Here is a 21282-nt window from a genome sequence, read left to right as displayed (position 1 = left end):
TTGATCTCTGGGTCGCGAAGATCACCCTGGAGAAGGAAATGGCAATCCACTTTAGTATTCTTGCCTGGAAAATCCCATAGACGGGGGCGACTGGTGGGCTACAGTCCTTGGGGTCGCAGAAGGGTCAGACATGACTTAGCAACTAAACAACAGCAAGCAGCACGATACTGTGGTCATTCAGCATTATACACTAAATCAGTATGCTTAGTTTTCTTTTATGATTTGTTTATCATTAAAATAAATAGATAAATATGAGTCTTAAAGGCTTGATTACTAAAGTCTCAGATTTCAGTAACAGCATTTTAGCTAAGGAAGGAAAGCAGCCTTAATTTAAGGATGACAAAGCTCAGAGAGAATGTGACACAACATCTTGTTTACCGTTGTACACAATTCTTTTACCTAAAGCTTTCAAGAATTGCTTTCAGGGATTGCTCTAGTGGGGAAGAAATGTCACAGTTCTCTTAGATCAAAACTTTATGACAGTGTTTTCTCAAAAATTGTTTAAAATAAATTTCCTTCCCTAAATGTTTCCTGGAAAAAAGAAATGCCAAGGGAAAACTTTTTCCTGAAATGGAAGTCTCTGCATAGAAATCTGGAGAAGGCAATGGCAACCCACTCCAGTACTCTTGCCTGGCAAATCCCATGGATGGAGGACCCTGGAAGGCTGCAGTCCATGGGGTCATGAAGAGTCGGACATGACTGAGCGACTTCACTTTCACTTTTCACTTTCATGCACTGGAGAAGGAAATGGCAACCCACTCCAGTGTTCTTGCCTGGAGAATCCCAGGGACGGGGGAGTCTGGTGGGCTGCCGTCTATGGGGTCGCACAGAGTTGGACACGCCTGAAGCGACTTAGCAGCAGCAGCAGCAGCATTGTTGTCTTAGAACTACAACTACTTACCTCAACATGGGGAAAAAAAAAAATCTAAAAAATACTGAAAATTAAACACCTCCATTAATGCTATTAGGGTTTCCCTCGTAGCTCAATCGGTAAAGAATCTGCCTGCAATGCAGGAGACCCGGGTTCGATTACTGGAAGATCACCTGGAGAAGGAAATGGCAACCCACTCCAGTATTCTTTTTTTTTTTTTCCACTCCAGTATTCTTGCCTGGAGAATCCCACGGACAGAGGAGCCTAGCAGGCTGCAGCCCATGGGGTCGCAAGAGTTGGACACGACTTATCGACTAAACCACCACCACCCATTAATGCTATTGCTTATGGTATTGTTAAATGCTCCTTATAAATACTAAAATTGCATGGGAATGATAAATATCACATTCGGTTTAGTGTAACCTGGGGTGAATGAGAGGGAAATGGAAAAGGGAAGTTGTATATCATGTATTCGTATTTCATTCCCTTAAAAATAAAGTAAAAGCTAAGAAAGAAAAGAAGGAAGTGAGAAATGTGTACTCAGTGAGTTAGAATATGAACAGCTGAGACTTTTGATATCATGTAGTTAAATGGCTTTTCAATTTCAACATCCCACTGTCAGTGAACAAGTGTTTGTCTATAGTTTATTGCAGGAGAGATTATAAGCACAGGAGCATAGTTTTGAAAACACGTGTAACAACCTCTGTCTTTTGGCTCTAGGACTCCTGTTACTATCATGTCTCCTCTTTTCAGTCAAGATTCTGGAGAGACTAGTCTTTAGTGCTCTGTTAACTTCTTAAATTCCCATTACTCTCCAACCCACTGAAATTTGTTTTCTAGCCAACACAATGATGAAACTGTTTTGCCAAGGTCTCTAGTAATTTTTTCTTTCTCTTTTATACTGGTGAGTGTTTGATGGTTTTGGCTCACCTGTCCCTTCAATCTTTCCCTCACTTCCACGACAATCCCTCTCCTGATTTTCTTGTTTTCCTTTGCTTGTCTGCTCTGTCTCCTGGCAGTCTCCATTCCTCTTAGTTCTGTGTAAATGCATTGGTCTTCCTTTGGATTTTGACTTCACTCCTTTTACATCCTACACATCTGAGTGATCTTACCCAAACTCAAGATTTCCACTCTCTTTATGCTGATGATTCCTAATTTTATATCTTTATTCCAGACTTCTCCCAAATCTCTAGACTCATAAATACTATATATGCTATTTTCCCATATGTTTACTATGGATATATATGTATATATTTATAAATGCTGCTGTGTTAAGTTGCTTCAGCTGTGTTTGACTCTGTGTGACCCTATGGACTGTAGCCCACCAGGCTCCTCTGTTGATAGGATTCTCCAGGCAGGAATACTGGAGTGGGTTGTCATTTCTCTACTTAAGCCATATTCTCTATCAGTTCAGTTCAGTTGCTTAGTCGTGTCTGACTCTTTGTGACCCCATGGACTGCGGCACGCCAAGCCTCCCTGTCCATCACCAACTCCCGGAGTTTACTCAAACTCATGTCTGTTGAGTCGATGATGCCATCCAACCATCTCATCCTCTGTCATCCCCTTCTCCTCTCACCTTCAATCTTTCCGAGCATCAGGGTCTTTTCCAATGAGTCAGCTCCTCGCATCAGGTGGCCAAAGTATTGGAGTTTCAGCTTCAGCATCAGTCCTTCCAATGAACATTCAGGATTGATTTCCTTTAGGGTGCCTTGGTTGGATCTCCTTGCAGTCCAAGGGACTCTCAAGAGTCTTCTCCAACACCACAGTTCTCTATATTGTTGTCATTTATTCCACTGATTAAGCTAGACACTCTTTCCCTGACACGTTTCTCTCCCTCACTTTCCACCTTCTAGCTTCCTCCTCCTCACCCTCCTCTCCTTGTCCCTCCTTCTTTTTCTTCTCCTTCTTTTTCCTCTTCTCCCTAGTTCTTCTTTAATTTCTCCAGTTTCTCTTCAATGTAGAAAGTGCCATTGCATCCAGCTTCTCCTCAAACTTCAATCCCTGCTTTTCTCTTCTCTTACTTTATATAACATCAACAACCAAAACAAATATCTTAAAGGTTACTACTTTGTGAATTTTATTCTTAAAATAAATATATGTATTTTACCATTTCCTTTTGTGACTTTGGGCAAAACACTAAACCTTGATTTACTTCAGTTTTCTCCTCTGACCTAAATGGTGGGAAGGAAATCTAAAAAAGAGGGGATGTGCTTATACATATGACTGATTCACTTTGCTGTATGGCAAGAGACTAATGCAACACTGTAAAGCAATTATACTCCATTAAAAATTAATTTAAAAATTTTCTTCTCAGTAAAATATGCATTATAATAATGTCTAAGCTGTAAATGTGACAATTCAGTCCAAGTATTTATGAAAAGACTCACCCTGGCTATGGCAAACACTATCTAACTATAAGCTTTATGCTTCTTGGTTATCATTGTTTTCAATTATTGTCTATTGTTATTATAAAGTCTCTTATCTATCTTCATTTTTCACTATCAGAGGGTTTCTTTTCATATTAACTTAGTAATATTTAAGGTAGCTAGTCTTCTGAAAAAAAGTAGCAAGTTTTTCATGTATTTTTACAGGTGAAATTTTAATATTTAAAGCTTGAAAATTCTCTTTACAAAATTGAGTTTAATTTGCCAGGAAAAAGGAGAGATTTTTTTTTATAGGGGGGCAAATGTGTTTTGTAGAGAAACTCCCTAATGGTTTTATCAGCTGGAGCTGGCTTGGCCCTAAAAAATTTAGGAATTTTTGTAGCTTGGTTAATGGAGAAGGAAATGGCAACCCACTCCAGTATTCTTGCCTGGAACATCCAATGGATGGAGGAGCCTGGTGGGCTATTGTCCATGGGGTCACAAAGAGTCAGACTGACAGAGTGACTAATACTACCCTAGAGCTTTGAGGCTGTTTGTGTCCTTTGGCTCAGGCTGCTGGCCACTTAAAGTATTGGTAGCTTAAAATTGACAATGCTGTGAGGTTTTATACCATGGAACTTGGGAAAATGGCGCAAATCAGGACCCATCATAGCATGCTGCTGCTGCTGCTAAGTCACTTCAGTCATGTCCGACTCTGTGCGACCCCATAGACGGCCTTCTACCAGGCTCCTCAGTCCCTGGGATTCTCCAGGCAAGAACACTGGAGTGGGTTGCCATTTCCTTCTCCAATGCATGAAAGTGAAAAGAGAAAGTGAAGTCGCTCAGCTGTGACTGACTCTTAGCGACCCCATGGACTGCAGCCCACCAGGCTCCTCTGTCCATGGGATTTTCCAGGCAAGAGTACCGGAGTGGGGTGCCATTGCATCATAGCATATCACCGTGTAATTTTAAGACACGATCATTGTGAAGTTTGATGTAATGACAAACTATTTTATGGTGAATTTTAATATGTCACAGGTAAATTGTACCTTTTAAGATTTAATTGCTATATAAATTAGAAATCAGTATAATAATTACCCTTAACTTGGATGTGAACACCATCATTCAATATCAGAGGAGGTCCATTTGTATATTTTACACTGGTTCCTTTGTATATTTATACAGCATGTGTTTTTGAGCGATTAATGACCAAGTGAATTTTTTTAACCCCCCCCCTTAAAAAGTAAAAGAAAAATACTCTTTTTCAATACAAAGGAAATATGTATTTAAAAGAAAAATTTCCTCAAATTTTAGAGCCAAATTAGGGCAAATTCAGAATTTTAAGTTTTACCTACAGTATCCCAATAGGAAGAAAATCTTGTGAGAAAAACACCTTATTAGGCTTCAGATATTTGTTATGAAGAGACACAGCTTCAATCCCTGGGTCAGGAAGATCGCCTGGAGCAGGAAATGGCAAGCCATTCCAGTCTTCTTGTCTGGGGAAATCCCATGGACTGAGAAGCCTGGCGGGCTGCTGTCTATAGGGTCACAAAGAGTCAGACATGGCTGAGCATACTTACACACACATTTGTTATAATGGTTATAATTCCCTATCAAAAAAAATGGTTTCATAAAGTGCTCACTGTTTGCTTGGCTTTTTCTCGCTCATCTAGTGGAATAAACCACATGTGAGATCTTTTTGAAACTGACGAGCTCGTGGGTTCCACTTCCTGTTGTGAGGAGTTAGACATATCTCAAACTTACTAAAGTTCTCAAGATTGTTTTCATTCTTTCTTGTAAACCAATTTAGGTTTCAAGTTCATGTCGATCAAGTGAAAATGCAATTCCCACTAATTTATTGTTCCTGTAATATGCAGCTCAGCTTCTGGTTGGGGGAAACAGTTTGAACACTTACACAGATTTTATGATCATTTGCCTTAGGAAAAGTTCTGTCTGAGGCATAGGGCTGACTCAGTGACTAAACTCCTTGCCTGCGTTTTAAAAAAAAAGTCTGAATAAAGTCCTCTCGGTTTTGGGTGCTCAACCTGCTTGAGGTATCGTCCAGCCTAGAGCCCCACTTCTCATTAGTCCAGGTGCAAAAATCTAGCATAGACCGAGGCCTGTTTTGGGGCCACGTTGAGACAGAGTGTGCAGTTTGATAGAGGGTTTTCTCTAGAACCAGCCATCAGCTTGTATGGTAGAACTGGAAAGACCTTGTCAAATTGTGCTGTGCTGAGTTGCTTGAGTTGTGTTAGACTCTTTGGAGTGGACTTTATGGACTCCATGGACCATAGCCCACTAGGCTTCTCTGTCCATGTGATTTTCTAGGCAAGAATATTGGAGCGAGTTGCCATTTTCTCCTCCAGGGTATCTTCCCAACCTGGGGATTGAACCGATGTCTCTTACGTCTCATCTCCTGCATTGGTAACAGAAGATACCTTAATCCTAGTGTGACCTGGGAAGCCTGCTGCTGCTGCTGCTAAGTTGCTTCAGTCGTGTCCGACCCTGTGCGACCCCACAGACGGCAGCCCACCAGGCTCCCCGTCCCTGGGATTCTCCAGGCAAGAACATTGGAGTGGGTTGCCATTTCCTTCTCCAATGCATGGAAGTGAAAAGTGAAAGTGAAGTCGCTCAGTCGTGTCCAACTCTTAGCGACCCCATGGACTGCAGCCTTCCAGGCTCCTCCGTCCATGGGATTTTCCAGGCGAGAGTACTAGCCTATAATTAATGGGTGAAGGAGATTCACCTGTTCCCAGTCAGGAGGGATGGAGCGTGGCCTGCCTCCCTTCACGGATACTACAGTGTCCTCTCCTACTTTCTCTTCCTTTCTAAGCTGCTCTTTTTGTATCAGCTAATGCGATTGACCTTGTTCAGATGCGCCAGAATGGTCTAGGACTGCCTCTGTCCATAATTCCCTTTTCTTCCTACTCCCTGTGGTTCTTAATTTGTCTTGAGAGCTTCCTGGGGTCTCCTGGACCCCAGATTCTCTTAAATTATTCCCACTGTCTAAATTGACTTACTCTCTTCTTTTTCAGTCCTGGCTGTCAGCTAAGTTCTAGCTATCAAAATAAAATACATTATCTGAACAATATATTTGGGTTAAAATATTTTGTTAATGGGCTTTGCTGAACTCAGATAATTGCATATAGAAAAAAGCCCAGGAGAAAGAACGTTGGAGAGAATAGTGGGAACTTTAGATCAGGATGCAGGTCAGTGTGGGAGGTATCTTATGAAGTAGAAATGACTAGAATTTGGTCAAAAATACCTACATTTTTGTTGCCTGTCATGGCTCTAACAGGTTTTCTCTTGCCTAAAATTTAGGGCAGATATTGCCTTTGTCATGTCCATTTTTCAAAAGAATGATTTATTTCTTCAAGAATAAAATTTTATTCTAATATTTGTAAAGTAAAAAGTCAGTATGAGGTGTCTCAGGAAATACAGTTTAAGGCACTTTAACTTCATCACTGAAGTTAAATGATTAGAGAAATACATCTGAGAGAAATACAAATCCTACCTATCCTAAAACTTGATAGGAAATTTTTGTTTATTATATATGAAACATTTGTTTACATCTATAATCATATAATATTACCATGCATACCTAAAGGATTTTTAGTTTTTAGTGCATTTTTGTGTACAACCATATTAAATACTTATGAGACTTATGGGATTGGATTTATAAATATCTTGATTTTACAAATGAAGGAAGTTGGTTTTGAGTGCTAAACTGACTTTTCCCTGGGTAACACAGCTACTAATTACAACAGCTGTAAGTTGATTTCAGGTCTCTGGATTTAAAAATCCCATCTTACTTCCACTCTGTCACATTCCCTCTTCAAAAATATAATAGAACCATTGTAATTATTAAAGCAATAGTTAGATACAGAGGATATTAGCCAGGTGCATCTAGAATAACTTTATAAGCTCTTGTGATAGAATTGCATACCAATGTTTAGAACTCCTTTTCGATTATGTACATTTTTTTTCAAATTCTCCACTCAAAAGATTATGTCATTTAACCCTGACTGAATTCAGCTTAGATATAATGGAGAAAAAAAAAATCTCACACACATACAGAGCCAGTTGAAAGATTTTTTTTTCTGTTTTTGTTTATAGTCTGATGATTTTACTTGAATTGTTTAAAATGTACTGTGAAAAATGTGTATTTCAGATATAGTATCTTTTTTCTAATTTGAATCTTAGAAGAGCTAGTATAAAATAGAAATTGGTAATTAATTTATCTTCCATAAGACAATATGTGAATTAAACCTGGCTGCAAATCAGAATTTCCCAATAAGGAGGGTTGATAGGTAGTTACACCTCACCAAAAGAGGTTGTGGAACTTCTTTTTCTGGGATGGTTAATTCATGTGGTTTACATGCAACCCGATGGAGGTAGCAGGACCATGAATTTAGTAGTCTGATGTACACCTGTAGTCCTGTGAGACTGTAATGGTTGTCTTCCAGGTTTATTTAAATAATTGTTGCTCTTTAGAAATGGCACAAAATAAAGCATGCTATAAGTTTTTCTTCTCTCACAAAGAATAAAAGGGGAGATATTTTTATTATTTTTAAGAACTTGAGTGAACACTATCCTGTCATAACTAAAGTGGTAGTGAGAAAGGTGGTTGTGGGTGGAAACAGGAAACATTAGTGATAAATGCTGTGTTCCGTAGTTTTCAGGTGCAGCTAGATGTCTATTGATTCTAATTAGCACATTTTGTGCCTCAGCTAGTAAGCGCCCCTTTAGCTCTGCTGGGAGAGTCGTTTTTTTTTTTTTTTTTTTAATTTCCATCCTGCTCATAAACACTGCCACCTCCTCCCTCCTTCTCTCTTTACAAATGTTACAACACAATCAGAAATTTCCTCTTTTCTCTCCTTCTTGCATTTCCAGCAGGTTCCCTTGCGTCAGAAGCAGAGAAAGAAAACTCAAGGTAATTAGATCTTTTGTTTCTTTATCCCCTATGTGTGTGTGTGAGTGTCCTGTTCTCCTGGATGTCTTCTTTGGGATCCGATGTTTGTCTGTCTTAATGCTAATACCAGGACGTGGATGGCAGATTAATGTGGGGTTCTTGTTTTTGGATCGATTTTAAGAAATGATGGCTTGCTGTTCATTTGGATTAATCCCCCGTGGTATGTCAATAGAGCTTACAAAGACTGGCACTGAGTCGGCAAGTGGCTGTGTTTCTAGGTGGGCATTAACCCTTTTCCATCTCTTGCATAACTACTGCTATTATTGTTGCAACAAGCTGATGTGCCTGCCAGAATCATGATTTTCATGTTTTCAATTTACTCGATTGAAGAATGTTCTTAGACTTACACCTGTATGTGTCTCACTGTTTCTTTGATCTTGTCCCTTCTAAGCACCAAATGAATGTTTAAAAATAAAATCGGTAAATTACTTTAATTTTCACATTTACTTTGCATAGATCTTGGTACAAAAATCCAACTTCCTGAAGGTAAACAGTGTACAGTTCCCTTTCACTCTGTCTTATAAAGCAGGGTACGACGTTACCTACTTTTTCATGTATTTGTTTGCAGGTTTTTTCAGCATGAGTCGAAGGAGGATATCATGTAAAGACCTGGGGCATGCTGACTGCCAAGGGTGGCTCTATAAGAAAAAGGAGAAAGGAACTTTCCTAGGCAACAAATGGAAAAAGTTCTGGGTGGTCCTGAAGGGGTCGTCGCTGTACTGGTACAGCAATCAGCTGGTGAGTCCATTCTCTTCCTCCTCTTCCCTCTTCAACAAAGGGTGGGTCAGAGATCATGATGGAGCAGGTGGTCCCTATGGGAAAGATCATTTCAATTTCTGGGACTTGGAATAGAGCAAATAAACCAATAAGCTCTAGAAACTGTTTCTGTGGATATGTAGGTTTTTCTGTTGTACTTGGAGGAGAAAACCATCCCGCTTGACTAATCTTTGGTTGGAGAGGAGCATCCCAATGTATACCTGTCTTGAAGGAGGATTTCAGGGCCTGTTAATGTTACTCTGCCATGAGAGATGCTAATCATTTCAGGATTTCCATGGACAACACTTGCTATGGACACTTGACATTGCTAAGATCTCTACTAAAAAAAGGGTCTCAACTTAAAGAAAAGTTGAGGGTATAAACTGATTCTGTCCACAGAAGCTGTTTTCATTTTCCCTCCTTCATTATTTTCTTTTCCTCTGACCTTCTCTGTGGCTGGAGTGGGCAGGAGTTGGTTTTGGAATCTCTAACCTGTGTGCCAACATTGCGTCGCTGACTGTCATCTCTTGTTCTTTGGCATGTACACTGATGGCTTTAAACTAATGATCCTTGGACAAGTCTTGATAAGAAAGTTGCCTAATTTATCCTGTAATAGGCAGTGTACTTTTGAGATCTATTTTGCAGGCGAGTTTTCTGTTGGAAAGGGCTGAAAATAAAGTTATTGTTAAAATGTGTAATGATCAAAATTAAAAAAAAAAAAAAGTGTGCTGATCCTTCCTGGCTTGAGGCATTCTGAAAACAATGATGTTGTTGAATATTGAGCAGAGACCTTTCACAGAAGAACTCTCTTCACTAACCCCGAGTAGCCAACTGCTGATCTAAGGAGAGCTTGTTTCCCGTTTTGGTTGAGTGAAGGTCAGCAATGGATGTCCTTTAATCTATTAAGGGGAAATCATTTAAAAATTGACCACAAGCCAGAACAGTTCTTTTTATATGACACCATTCTTTTAAAACATCTTATGTATGCCCATCTCTTGAGCAACAGAGCTTTAGGGCAAATAACTTTATAAATGTAAAATAAGTGCCCTGTGTAGTTTGAAGGTGAAATTTTCAGCTAAGAAATCTACATTCACTGGCCACTAATCGAAAACTTGTGTATCCACATGACCCAAGGACCTGTCCTGTAAGGGTCTGGTTAAACTGCACTCAAATCCAATTCCAGTGCCCTGGAATCAGCTCCCTCTCTTGTGCTTCTCTCTGTACGCCCCCTCCTCTGTCTCCTGCTCCCAAGTTTATTGCTTTGGTTTCACCCAAAACCTGGTACAAAATTCTTCACTGAGTTTTATAACAATATATATTTTCGAGTTTTAGCAATTTTATTAAAGATTTGGGAGGTTCACAAGTAAGAACCACCTTGTAGAATATGTAATCCTCCACTGTCTCCTTTTCGCTCTTTTGTTCTTCTCTCCTGGATACATTCATCATCTCCTCTAGCATGGAATGATTTTATCCAAATTAAGGCAACCTTGGGCTGGGCTCTCACCTTCTACCCTAAGGGGTTTTTCCTGAACAAATACAGCGTCCTTCTTCTTCTTCTTCTTTTTTTTTTTAATGACAAAGTTTAAGATTTGTTTACTTTAAACTTTCAAAGATGCAATACAGTATTTTTTACTATAATCACAATATTGTACATTACATCCCTATGATTTATTTATTTTATAACTAAAAGTTTGTACTTTTAGTATCTTCACCCCTGTTGCTCACCCCTCAATCTCCACCTCAGACAGCCAGCACTCTGTTATCTGCATTTTTGAGCTTAGGTTTATTTCTTTTTTTAAAGATTCTACATAAAAGTGAGAGCATACAGTATTCATTTTTCTCTGTCTAATTTATTTCACTTAACATAGTGCCTTCAAGGTCCATCCATGTTGTCACGAGTGGCAGAATTGCATTATTTTTAAAGCTGAATGTGTGTGTGTGTGAGCAGCTCAGCCATGTCCGACTCTTTGCGACCCCATGGACTGTAGCCCTCCAGGCTCCTCTGTCCATGGGATTCTCCAGGCAAGAATACTGGAGTGGGTAGCCCAGTACCCACCTGGGATCTTCCTGACCCAGGGATTGAGCCCAAGTCTCTTGCATTACAGGCAGATTCTTTACATCTGAGCCACCAGAGAAGCCCGTTATAGCTGAATAATATTCTACTATTTACATATCTCAGTCAGTTCAGTTCAGTTGCTTAGTTGTGTCCGACTCTGCGACCCCATGGACTGCAGCACACTCACATCCTTTTAATCCACTCATCCATCGATAAACATTTGGACTGTTTCTGTATCTTGGCTATTGTAAATAATACAGCTTCCTTCTTAATGAAGGTTAATAAATTAGGGTTAATATAATTTTCTGCTTCTCATTTATAATGTTTTAGGCTTTTGCTTTTGGCTAGTTGTGGCAAGTTATAGTCTGGATCTTTTACGAAATGAGACGGCTTACTAATTTACTTTTTAATAGCTCTTTAGGAATTTTCTGAGACTGTTGGGAAGATTGGGTGCTGATGGAGCATAGCACATCTGTGGGAAGTAAAAAAGCTCAGATATAAGCCTGGCATTAATTTCCTCGTTCAATTGCATTTTCCCTCCAATATGTTCTCGGTGCTGTTCCCGTCTTCATAGAATTGAATCCCCTCTGAACCACACATGGTTACAGAGTTGGCTTATTTGGCCTCATCAGTTCATTTGGCTTGTTTCTCTTAAGGGAGCAATGAATTACCTATTTCAGGCATTAGGAATCTCATGCTTCCACAGGGACTAGCACTGTTGACAGAGACTTGATGCGGAAGAGGAAAAGGAGGGACCATCAGACCCCCTCGAGGCCCCCTGTCCTCAGTTGCTGTCATACAAACACATAAAGCAATACTCAGGGAGCAAATGATGAATTCGAGCAGAAATAGATTAGCAACATTGAATGGAGATAAACTTATTGTAATCTGGCCAGAGAATTATCCTATTCAGCTAGTGGTATATAACAGAACAACCCTTTCAGCTCCCTAATTCTATGCTGTATTATAGAGGAGTCATCTCTACACACACACATACACACACACACACATACACCCTGACATCTTAATTATATGTTTGTTCGGGGGGAAAAAGTCTACTCAGTGAATACTTAATTTAAGAGTCATAGTCCTGCCATCCGTGTGAATATCAACTGTGAAGTAAGAGCCAAACACATACACTCAGGCTGAGAACATTTATTTACTTTAAGCCACTCAAGGAATTCAGACTCAATAAAGTAGCTCCCAAGGCATCTATGCCTTATGAAGAAACTTCTTTTTCTTCTACCTTCCCTGTTGCCCATTCTTTTTCATACGGTAATGAAGCTGATGGTTTCATAGCCAGAGTCTCCTCTTATCAAATGCCTGGCAAATGCCAAGGGAGACTCGAGGTACCTTTCCTACATGTTTTTTTTTAACTCCTCCAAAATACCCTCTGAAGTAGCAGTTGTCACCTATTTTGAACGTTGGGAGAAGGCTGAGACTCAGGGAACTCACGCACATTGTCCAGGTGATCAGAGTCCTAACGGAGGGAAAACAGATCCCCTTAAGCCCCTTAGACATCTCAGCCCCAGGTTTTGTCCTATGCCAACCTGACTCCATGCAGGGACCAGGATAAGCTTGGTTCCGTGTGGTTCCCCGCTATTGTCTGCCTTCAGAGGGGCTCAGAAGGAGCAACTCTAGAAGTGAAACGTGAGGCTGGGCTTATGTGCAAGTGCAGCTGCTGTTGTGGCGTCCCTCTGCTTGTCGCGCTTGTTACCTGACAACCTGAGGAGACGCCACTCTCACCTCTCTCAGGGTTTTGTTATCGTCGTTACCTAGTAACCGACACATGGTGTACTTCCTTCTTCCACCACACTTTGATGCTTTAAAAAATGCTACGCAGATTTTCTTGAGAAAGGTCAAGTCCAGACATTCATCTATCGCTTTTCACACCCCATCTTACTCGCATAGAATCTCATGCTGCACACAAGAATTTATGGCATGTTTTACAAAACCATATTCAAGTTGAACAGCCTTAAAAATCCAGGCTGTTTAAAATCTTGGATTAAAGTCCACACAAGTGCTTTTCCTTGCCCCTGAAGTACCAGTTCATTTCCTGGCTACTGATAATCTCCTGGCCCATATCTGTCTTACTCTCCCTACCCTCTACACTGCCACCCAAGCTGCAACTGCAGAACTAATTTTAATTCTTTATTAATGGCATGTATGCCAGCTCTCTCTTTAAGCCTTTGCATATGCTGTTTATTGGCTCAGATAACTCTTTGTCTTCATCCTGTAAAGTCTTTCTCCCACTCAATCCCATCAAGCTTACTCCTCCTCCTAAATCAAATTTTAGTTTGAATAGCTGATCCTCTTAGTGTCCTTACCTTTCCTCTGACCCACATTAGGCCACCTCTTCTGTGCCCACGGCAGCCTATGCTTAATACTTATTACACTTATCTTCCTCTTTTGTACATCTTGTTGTGTGTGTTTAGTCTCTCAGTCATGTCCCGCTCCATGTGACCCCGTGGACTGAAGCCCGCCAGGCTCCTCTGTCCATGGAATTCTCCAGGCAAGAATACTGGAGTGGGTTGCCATGCCCTCCTCCAGGGGATCTCCCCAACCCAGGGACTGAAGCCTGATGTCCCATATTGCAGGCAGATTCTTTACAGTCTGAGCCACCAGGGAAGCCTGTACATCTTGTTAGTCTTGCTGTTTTCCACTACTGATAATAATCTCTGTAGAGCAAGACAGGGTATATCTTTAGCCCCTTAGGCGGTGTCTGACACTTAGTAGGCACTCCTGTTGTATTTGTTGATTTTATAAATAAACAAGATTTAGGAATCACCAGCATTTATCTTACCTGTGGGGGTTTTGACAAATGGGCTGGGGAGTAAAGACGGCTTTTGATGGAAAATGATTTTCCAGTAAAATAACATCTATTAAAAAAAAATATATATATATATATATATATAGTCACACCTAGTCATGTCTGTTCTTAAAAATACAGGACAAGATCCAATTTGAGATTTGCTAGAAGGTTTCCATGGTCCCAAATGGGTCCCACACAGCTGCTTGCTCCCATTTTGTTAATGTCTTACTAGAGTTTATTTTATTAGATTCTTTCTAACCATGGCCTCTGGCTGAAAACAAGGGTTTATTGATCCAGATCACCAGGTTAGGGCAGAAATGTTGAAAGAGAGAAGGAAGACTTCCCAGGGAATCCCCTCCACTCGAGATTTTCACCTGGATTCCAGGCACATCTGAAGACTGATGTTTGGGATCAGCATCTTCTCTCTGGAAGAGGACAGACAAAGTTTTGAATTATTGTTTTCTTTCAGGCGTGTTGCTATGAAATAGTGACAGGATAGGTCCTAAAGATGTGATTACTTATTGGTGAAAAGTATCATATTTTTACAGCTTTAAGATTTCCCCTTTTGCTATAACTTATTTTTCTTTTCTAAGAATTCTTCATTAAAAGTTTGCATAGTTCCTTGAGAAATATGTTGTGGATTTTATTTATACCCAAGACTGATCATATGGTAAATATTATATATATTATTTTGTTATATAACCCACTTAAAATCAGTGAGGTTCTTAAACGTTTCTGCTCACAGAGCATTTAATCATTTTGGTGGCGTATCTTCTTACTTTATCTAAGAGCATATGTGAGCTATCAAAATTCATCAAGGGAACATATGCATTAGGCTAGTATAAAACTTGGAGGCATTGCCTAAACAATTTAGGCTTTAATTACAAAGCACAGTTTAATATTAATTACAGATAACAGATATTAAAATTCTCTTTCTAAATGAGCCAAACATGAAAAGTTTATCGTCTATCCTTCCATTCATCCACCTACCCACCCATTTATATATCCTCCCATCAGTATTTATTGAGACTTAAAAATAATTTGGACTAACTAGTAGATGTAGATGTTATAAGTGTAGAATTACAAATAAATGAGAGACTGCAATTCTTCACTCTATTAAAAGCTTAGAGACTGGTGCACACAAAAAGACCTGTGTAAATGACATGATCAAAGAAAAATTGGTGAAGAAATGGCTCTGAGAGTGAAAAATACAGATGAATTCTATAAAATTCAGGGTAAAGGGAAATATTTTGGGTTGAATATGGGAGAGTTCTGCCAAGCAACTTTTATTCCTGGAAGATTCTTCTCCCTTTCTATCTAGGAAGGTGTGTTTTTCCTTATCTCATCATTTTCCAAAGCTGTGTGATTTCCTTGGTCAAAGAAGCCAGCCTTCTTTACTGGGTAAATATAATTTTCACCAACAAAAAAACATTGTTCCTGTGGATTGCAGTGAATTTAGAAAGTCTTCGTGGAGAAGATCAGCCTTGGAAGACAGTTTTTATTATTATTATTATTTTTTTTAAGGACAGAGGGTAAAAGGGTGGGCATTCCAGTCTGGGGACTAATGTGAACAAAGGAATGAAAATATAAATGAACTGTGCCAACCCATTGTGTTAGGCATTATACTGAATTCTCAGAAACCCTGGCAAGATAGAGTTTATTATTCCCATTTTTCAAGGCGTTTAATGCAGCTGAGGGAATTTAAGTAACTTGCTCAAACCTGCTTAAGGAGTAAGTGGCAGGACTGGAAATCGGAACAAGATCTACCAATACTAAAGTCAGGCTACATGACCTCCCCGTTGAGAGGTGAGCCAGGATCAGTAAGTGTGGCCCCAAATGCACATGGTAGGGATGTGGATTTGGTCAGTAGGCAGTAGGGAGCCACTGCAGATTCTTAAGTCTGAAGATGACCTCATGAAATTGGCTTGTGAAAATACCAACCGAACAGTAATATAGGGGCTATGTGCTGTGCTGTGCTCAGTCGCTTCAGTCGTGTCTGACTCTTTGCGACCCATGGACTATAGCCCGCCAGGCTCCTCTGTCCATGGGATTCTCCAGGCAAGAATACTGGAGTTGGGTGCCATGCCCTCCTCCAGGGGATCCTCCCAACCCAGGAACCGAGCCCATATCTCTGGTGTCTCCTGCATTGTAGGCCTTTTCTTTACCCACTTAGCTACTTGGGAAGCCCATTAACACACTAAGACCCCTAAACCTTTTTTCCTGTTAGCTCATGGTATCAGAAGGTGGAGAAGCAAACCTACAGATCTGTCTTCTGACTGCCTTCATAAGGCATGTAACTGGTCTGTTATCCGCTGCACCCAGGCCTCCTGAATGCATGGTTTCTCCAGCCCAGCAGAGCCCCTTAAACTGCTGCTGTAAGTGACATTTGCAGTAAGCAAGGGCACCAGTATAAAGACAAATACTAATGGAATAGTGGCAGAGCAGCATGTCACAAACTCCCATCAAGTACAGGACATGGAGTGAAGAACAGAACCAGGAGAAATCGTGTCAGAGCAGGGCTGGTAGGCAGTGCGAGTGGGCTGTGCAGGAGTGTCCTGTGTACCCACAGGAAGCCAAGAGATGCTCTCCATACCATGTTTCTACCAAGAAATGGGAAGAACGGGGTCTGACAGGAAAACATTCTATCCCTAAGTAAAAGCAGGGCTTGGTTCATGGACTCTGAATGCACATTTATGGCATAAAAGAATTTCAATTCTCTGTCTTCATAAAGCAAAAATCTCAAGTCTTTGTGATTGAGTTTCACGTTAACTGGCACTTTATTTTGCTTAAAACCTAAACGTTATCAGTTTGAGAAGAAATCCACTGTGGTAGATCTCCCCATTTTAATTCTAGGGTTTCTTCTTTTGATCCTTGGTAAAATATTTTCTATCTAAGAAACAGAATAGATACATGTATACATATTTAAAAACATGAACCACTGGAGAACGAAATAGGAAATCAAGGAAGATTTAAGTTCTGGGGGAAATCAAGAAAGATTTAAGTTTTGGCGGCCCTTGCTTTTTTTGTAAATTCTTTGAAGACTGTAGCAGAATAAAAGGATCACTGGCTCCGAGTCTCCTAGAGATAACAAGTGATGAAACTAAAAACAAACAAACCTACCTACCTCCCCAAACAAAGTCACCTCAATTCCTTGCCCTGCCCCACAGTAAAAAACATGCATATCTTTAGTAGCAGTTCAGAGTTCATCTTTATCACCTATCCGCCTCATCAGTGGAAGTTTAAAGCCATGATTTTTTTAGACTTCCAAATTTTTGTATATAGAATATAAACTTGTATTAGATGACAACTGATTTTTTTTTAAAAATTCAGGTAGAGAAAGAAGCAATAACTTTTAACTAACACCTTCTCCATTTTTTATTACTGTTCAACTTGCTACCATTTAGCAAAAAGCAAAATTTTCATATTGTTTACCTCAAATCTTATTGCTTTACAATTGTGGCATACTCTCCATTAAAAATAAAAAGATGAAGCAGTCAATCCAGTGATTGATTTAACATGGCTTTCATTTGGAAAAGGGGGAGGGGAAAGAGGGAGTCATGACGAAGAGGAGACCAACAAACAAAAAAGGTAAATTAAACATACAATGGTTTTCTTTAAAGAAGAAGAAGAAGAAAATGTTATTTTCAACAAAAGGGGGGAAGAGCATTGAAAAGCCTTGAGTCAAGCCATAGCCAAAACCATATTCTAAGTAGCTTTTCTTTTTTTCCCTGTCTTTTTTTTTTCTTTTTTAAAAATAAAATCTGTTCCCAAACCATCATCACTTTTAATCTTCCCGGGACTGGGCTTCATCTTCAGTCTGGGGAAGATGATATAGGGGCTATATAGGATGATATATATAGCCTATAGGATGATATAGGGGCAATATAGGATGATATATATAGCCTATAGGATGATATAGGGGCAATATAGGATGATATATATAGCCTATAGGATGATATAGGGGCAGTATAGGGGCTATATTGGAGAATAAAGGAGCTTTCAGAGGGTCAGTTAGGAGATGGTGACAAAAGGCAGTTGTTGAAACGTGAACTCCTAGACTGGAGGGGAAACTAAAAATTTAGGACACAGTACACAGTAAGTGGGGCTTCCCAGTGGGTGTGAGTCATAGAGAACTGAGTGAAAGCTGCTCAGTCGTGTCCAACTCTTTGTGACCCCATGGGCTGTACAGTCCATGGAATTCTCCAGGCCAGATTCACTAGAGTGGGTAGCCTTTCCCTTCTCCAGGAGATCTTCCTAGCCCAGGGATCCAACCCAGGTCTCCCGCATGGCAAGCGGATTCTTTACCAGATGAGCCATAAGGGAAGCCCAGAAGTCATAGAGAAGGGAAGCCAAGGGAAGTCATAGAGAACCAGCCTGCCAATGTAGGAGATGTAAGGGATGTGGGTTTGATCCCTGGGTTGGAAAGATCCCCTGGAGGAGGGCATGGCAACCCACTCCAGTATTCTTGCCTGGAGAATCTCATGGACAGAGGAGCCTGGAGGGCTACAGTCCATAGGATCACAAAGAGTAAGACACAGCTGAAGCGACTTAGCATGCACTCACACAGTTAGCAAGGGAAAGGTATGTGGAGCGCTTGATATAGAACACAAAATATTTGAAGCTAAAACGTCTCCAAGTTTTAGAGCCTGGAGAGACTAGGAAAATAATATGAAAATTGAGGAAGGACAAATTTGTTGGATATGCACTTAGACTCATTGTCAGTGACTTTTCTGGTTTATTTTAGTTTTGTACATTCTTTGTATAAAATTACTAGGAAACCTATGTTCTTTAGTAGTAGAGTAACCATTTATTGATGCCTTTTGTGCTGTTGCATCAGTGATTCAAGGGAGCCCAGGAACCCCTGGGCCTCATACAGAAAAAGTGAATCACCAACTCTTTATTTCATAAACGCTTTTGGTAAACTGCTGAGTTTATATGTTAATATAAACATATAACCATATGTTAATATATGGTTTAATGGGCTTCCCTGATAGCTCAGTTGGTAAAGAGTCTGCCTGCAATGCAGAAGACCACAGTTCAATTCCTGGGTTGGGAAGAACTGCAGGAGAAGGGATAGGCTACCCACTCCAAGTGAAGTCAGTCAGTCGTGTCTGACTCTTTGTGACCCCATGGACTGTAGCCTACCAGGCTCCTCAACCCACGGGATTTCCCAGGCAAGAATACTCGAGTGGGTTGCCATTTCCTTCCCCAGAGGATCTTCCCAACCCTGGGATTGAACCCTGGTCTCCCGCATTGTAGTCAGGCACTTTACTGTCAGAGCCAACAGGGGAGTCACACTCCACTCCCGTATACCTATTATACAGACCTTGCAGTTCTTTGAGAATTCAACCTGCCAGCCTGAATGTGACTGACTTTCCCCCTCACTGCCTGAATGATTCCACGTGTCTGTAGGTTCAAGTAACCGTGACTATATCAGATGTTTTCAGTATTCAGCTGCATATTTAGGTCATGTGAATTTTGGAAGATCTTAGGTTTGGAAGGGATTTTTCTTGGAATCGGTTTTATAAGAATCTCTATAGAAAAGACTAATACGGTTTTTAGATTAAACTGAATATACCTTTGCAGAAAATGTTACTTGAAAGCCTGAATTTCTCTTTTTATGAGAAAACTGCTCTGAAAGTTTCACTCAATATAGAGCACCTTTTTTTTTTTTCCACCATAAGAAAATAAGAAATGGGTTAACTCTCCCTTTGAAAGAGTTGTTGATGTTTTCTTAACTTTTTTTAGTAATCAGTTATTAACATAGATTTGGGGGAAGATGTCTGAACAAGTTTAGCATAGGTTGAAAAAAAATCTGTAAGAATTTATATTGCAATCAGAGCTTATTATATTCTTTTTTTCCTTTTCCCCAGTATAATGGGAACACCTGAGGGCATATTTTTTATCTCTCTGATTTAAACTGTTTCTAGAGACTCCCCTGGCAGTCCAGTGATTAAGACTCTGGGATTCCACTGCAGGGGGCATGGGTTTGATCCCTGGTCAGGCAACTAAGATCCCATATGCTGCCCGGCGTTCTGCAGTCCATAGGGTCACAAAGAATCAGACATGACTGAACAACAATGCTGCACGGAGCAACCAAAAAAAAAAAAAAGAAGTCAGTGTTCAGCATTCAGAGTTATCCTCCGTGAATACTGGTGACCACCTTGGTCTTGGGATATCACTGAATGTATAGAGTAAATGACACACCCAGAAAGTGAAAAAAAAAAAGCCAAAAAAGAGAAAATTATGTCCCTGGAGCCTAGAACCAGTAGGCACAGAATAGGCACCAATCATTTTTTACAATACAATTACTTAATTATCACATTACATAATTGTCAATTATTTATATAAATCAATTAATCAAAGCATGTTGGACGCCTGATTATTCCTGGAGTTCTACCAAACAAGATCCTTTATGAATGATGGGCTTCTAATTTGTTTGATCTCTGTATTCATTGTTTTGGCCAACAACCAGCTTCTGAGAGTGTCCCATACAAAATTCCAGTACTTAACAATGCTTCTTCAGTGAAGGCAATTCAAACCACTGAAGTAAAATGGATACACTTGTTGCCAACCCGTATTCCTGGAGTGTGTATGCGAAAGGAGAATGGGAAGGTGGAGGGCGAAAGATTGTTGAGCAGCTGGAAGTGAGCGGTTACCCTCAAGATGATGACTTGAGTGAAAGGAGGAAAACGAATTTAGGTACCACTTGAAAGCCTGAATTTAGGAATGACTGAAGACTTTTTGAATTCTTTTCCTTCCCTCATTATAATTCAGGCATGTGGAAAAGATCTTTAAAATGGATGCTTGGTTTTGGTTTAATGTATTTGTTGTCTGTGATACTATCACCATGTCTTAACATTTATTTTCCTTGGTAGGCCTCCGAATGCATTTCTAAAATAATGGTTCCCCACCCATAGCTTTATTTATTTATTAAAAATTTTATTGGAGTGTAGTTGCTTTATAATGTACTAGTTTCTATTGTATAGCAAAGTGAAGCAGCTAGAAGGTATACTTGGGATTTACATATATACAGTATTGATACTGGGATAAAATAGATAACTAATGAGAATCTACTGTTTAGCACAGGGAACTCTACTTGATGCTCTGTGGTAACCTAAATGGGAAGGAAATCCAAAAAAAGAGCAGAGACATGTACACCCATTATGACCAGGGCAGTCTGTAACTGAGGTAGGCTGTCCTTTGTGACTTCTTATTGCTAAATTCCCACAGTGTGGGAACAGTTGCTGACATTGCCAATATTATTTTCCTTTCGATTCTTTCCAAACTGTGCCGAAGAAGCTGTGAGATACCAAGGCTGTGAAATATTTCGCCTGTTGTCTTGTTCTCAGGGCAGGTCCACTGTGTTTGGGCACTGATGCTTTGACGGAGGACCCCAGGGTTCATGACAGCGGCTGGGCTGTCGGAGGATGGTCCTCAGCTCGTGGCAGG

The 21282-nt window shown here is 40.1% G+C and overlaps 1 protein-coding gene across 3 annotated transcripts in view; it reads left to right on the top strand.

The window, feature by feature from the left end:
* IPCEF1 (interaction protein for cytohesin exchange factors 1) overlaps positions 1-21282 on the top strand; it is a 170697-nt gene that overhangs the window by 89782 nt on the left and 59633 nt on the right. For 2 of the 3 annotated variants that reach the window (XM_010840846.1, XM_010840845.1), the window contains 2 exons: positions 8128-8167; positions 8775-8944. In XM_010840846.1, the coding sequence (XP_010839148.1) occupies positions 8128-8167; positions 8775-8944 (210 nt within the window). Of the gene's footprint in view, positions 1-1189; positions 1222-8127; positions 8168-8774; positions 8945-21282 lie in introns of those variants that run through there. The other variant, XM_010840847.1, reaches the window with a different exon arrangement.

The sequence above is a fragment of the Bison bison genome, unplaced genomic scaffold (assembly GCF_000754665.1).
Source record: "Bison bison bison isolate TAMUID 2011002044 unplaced genomic scaffold, Bison_UMD1.0 scf7180017864148, whole genome shotgun sequence".
NCBI lineage: Eukaryota > Metazoa > Chordata > Mammalia > Artiodactyla > Bovidae > Bison > Bison bison.
The sequence above is the reverse complement of the archived record's forward strand: the minus strand, read 5'-3'. Positions and strand labels throughout refer to the sequence as shown.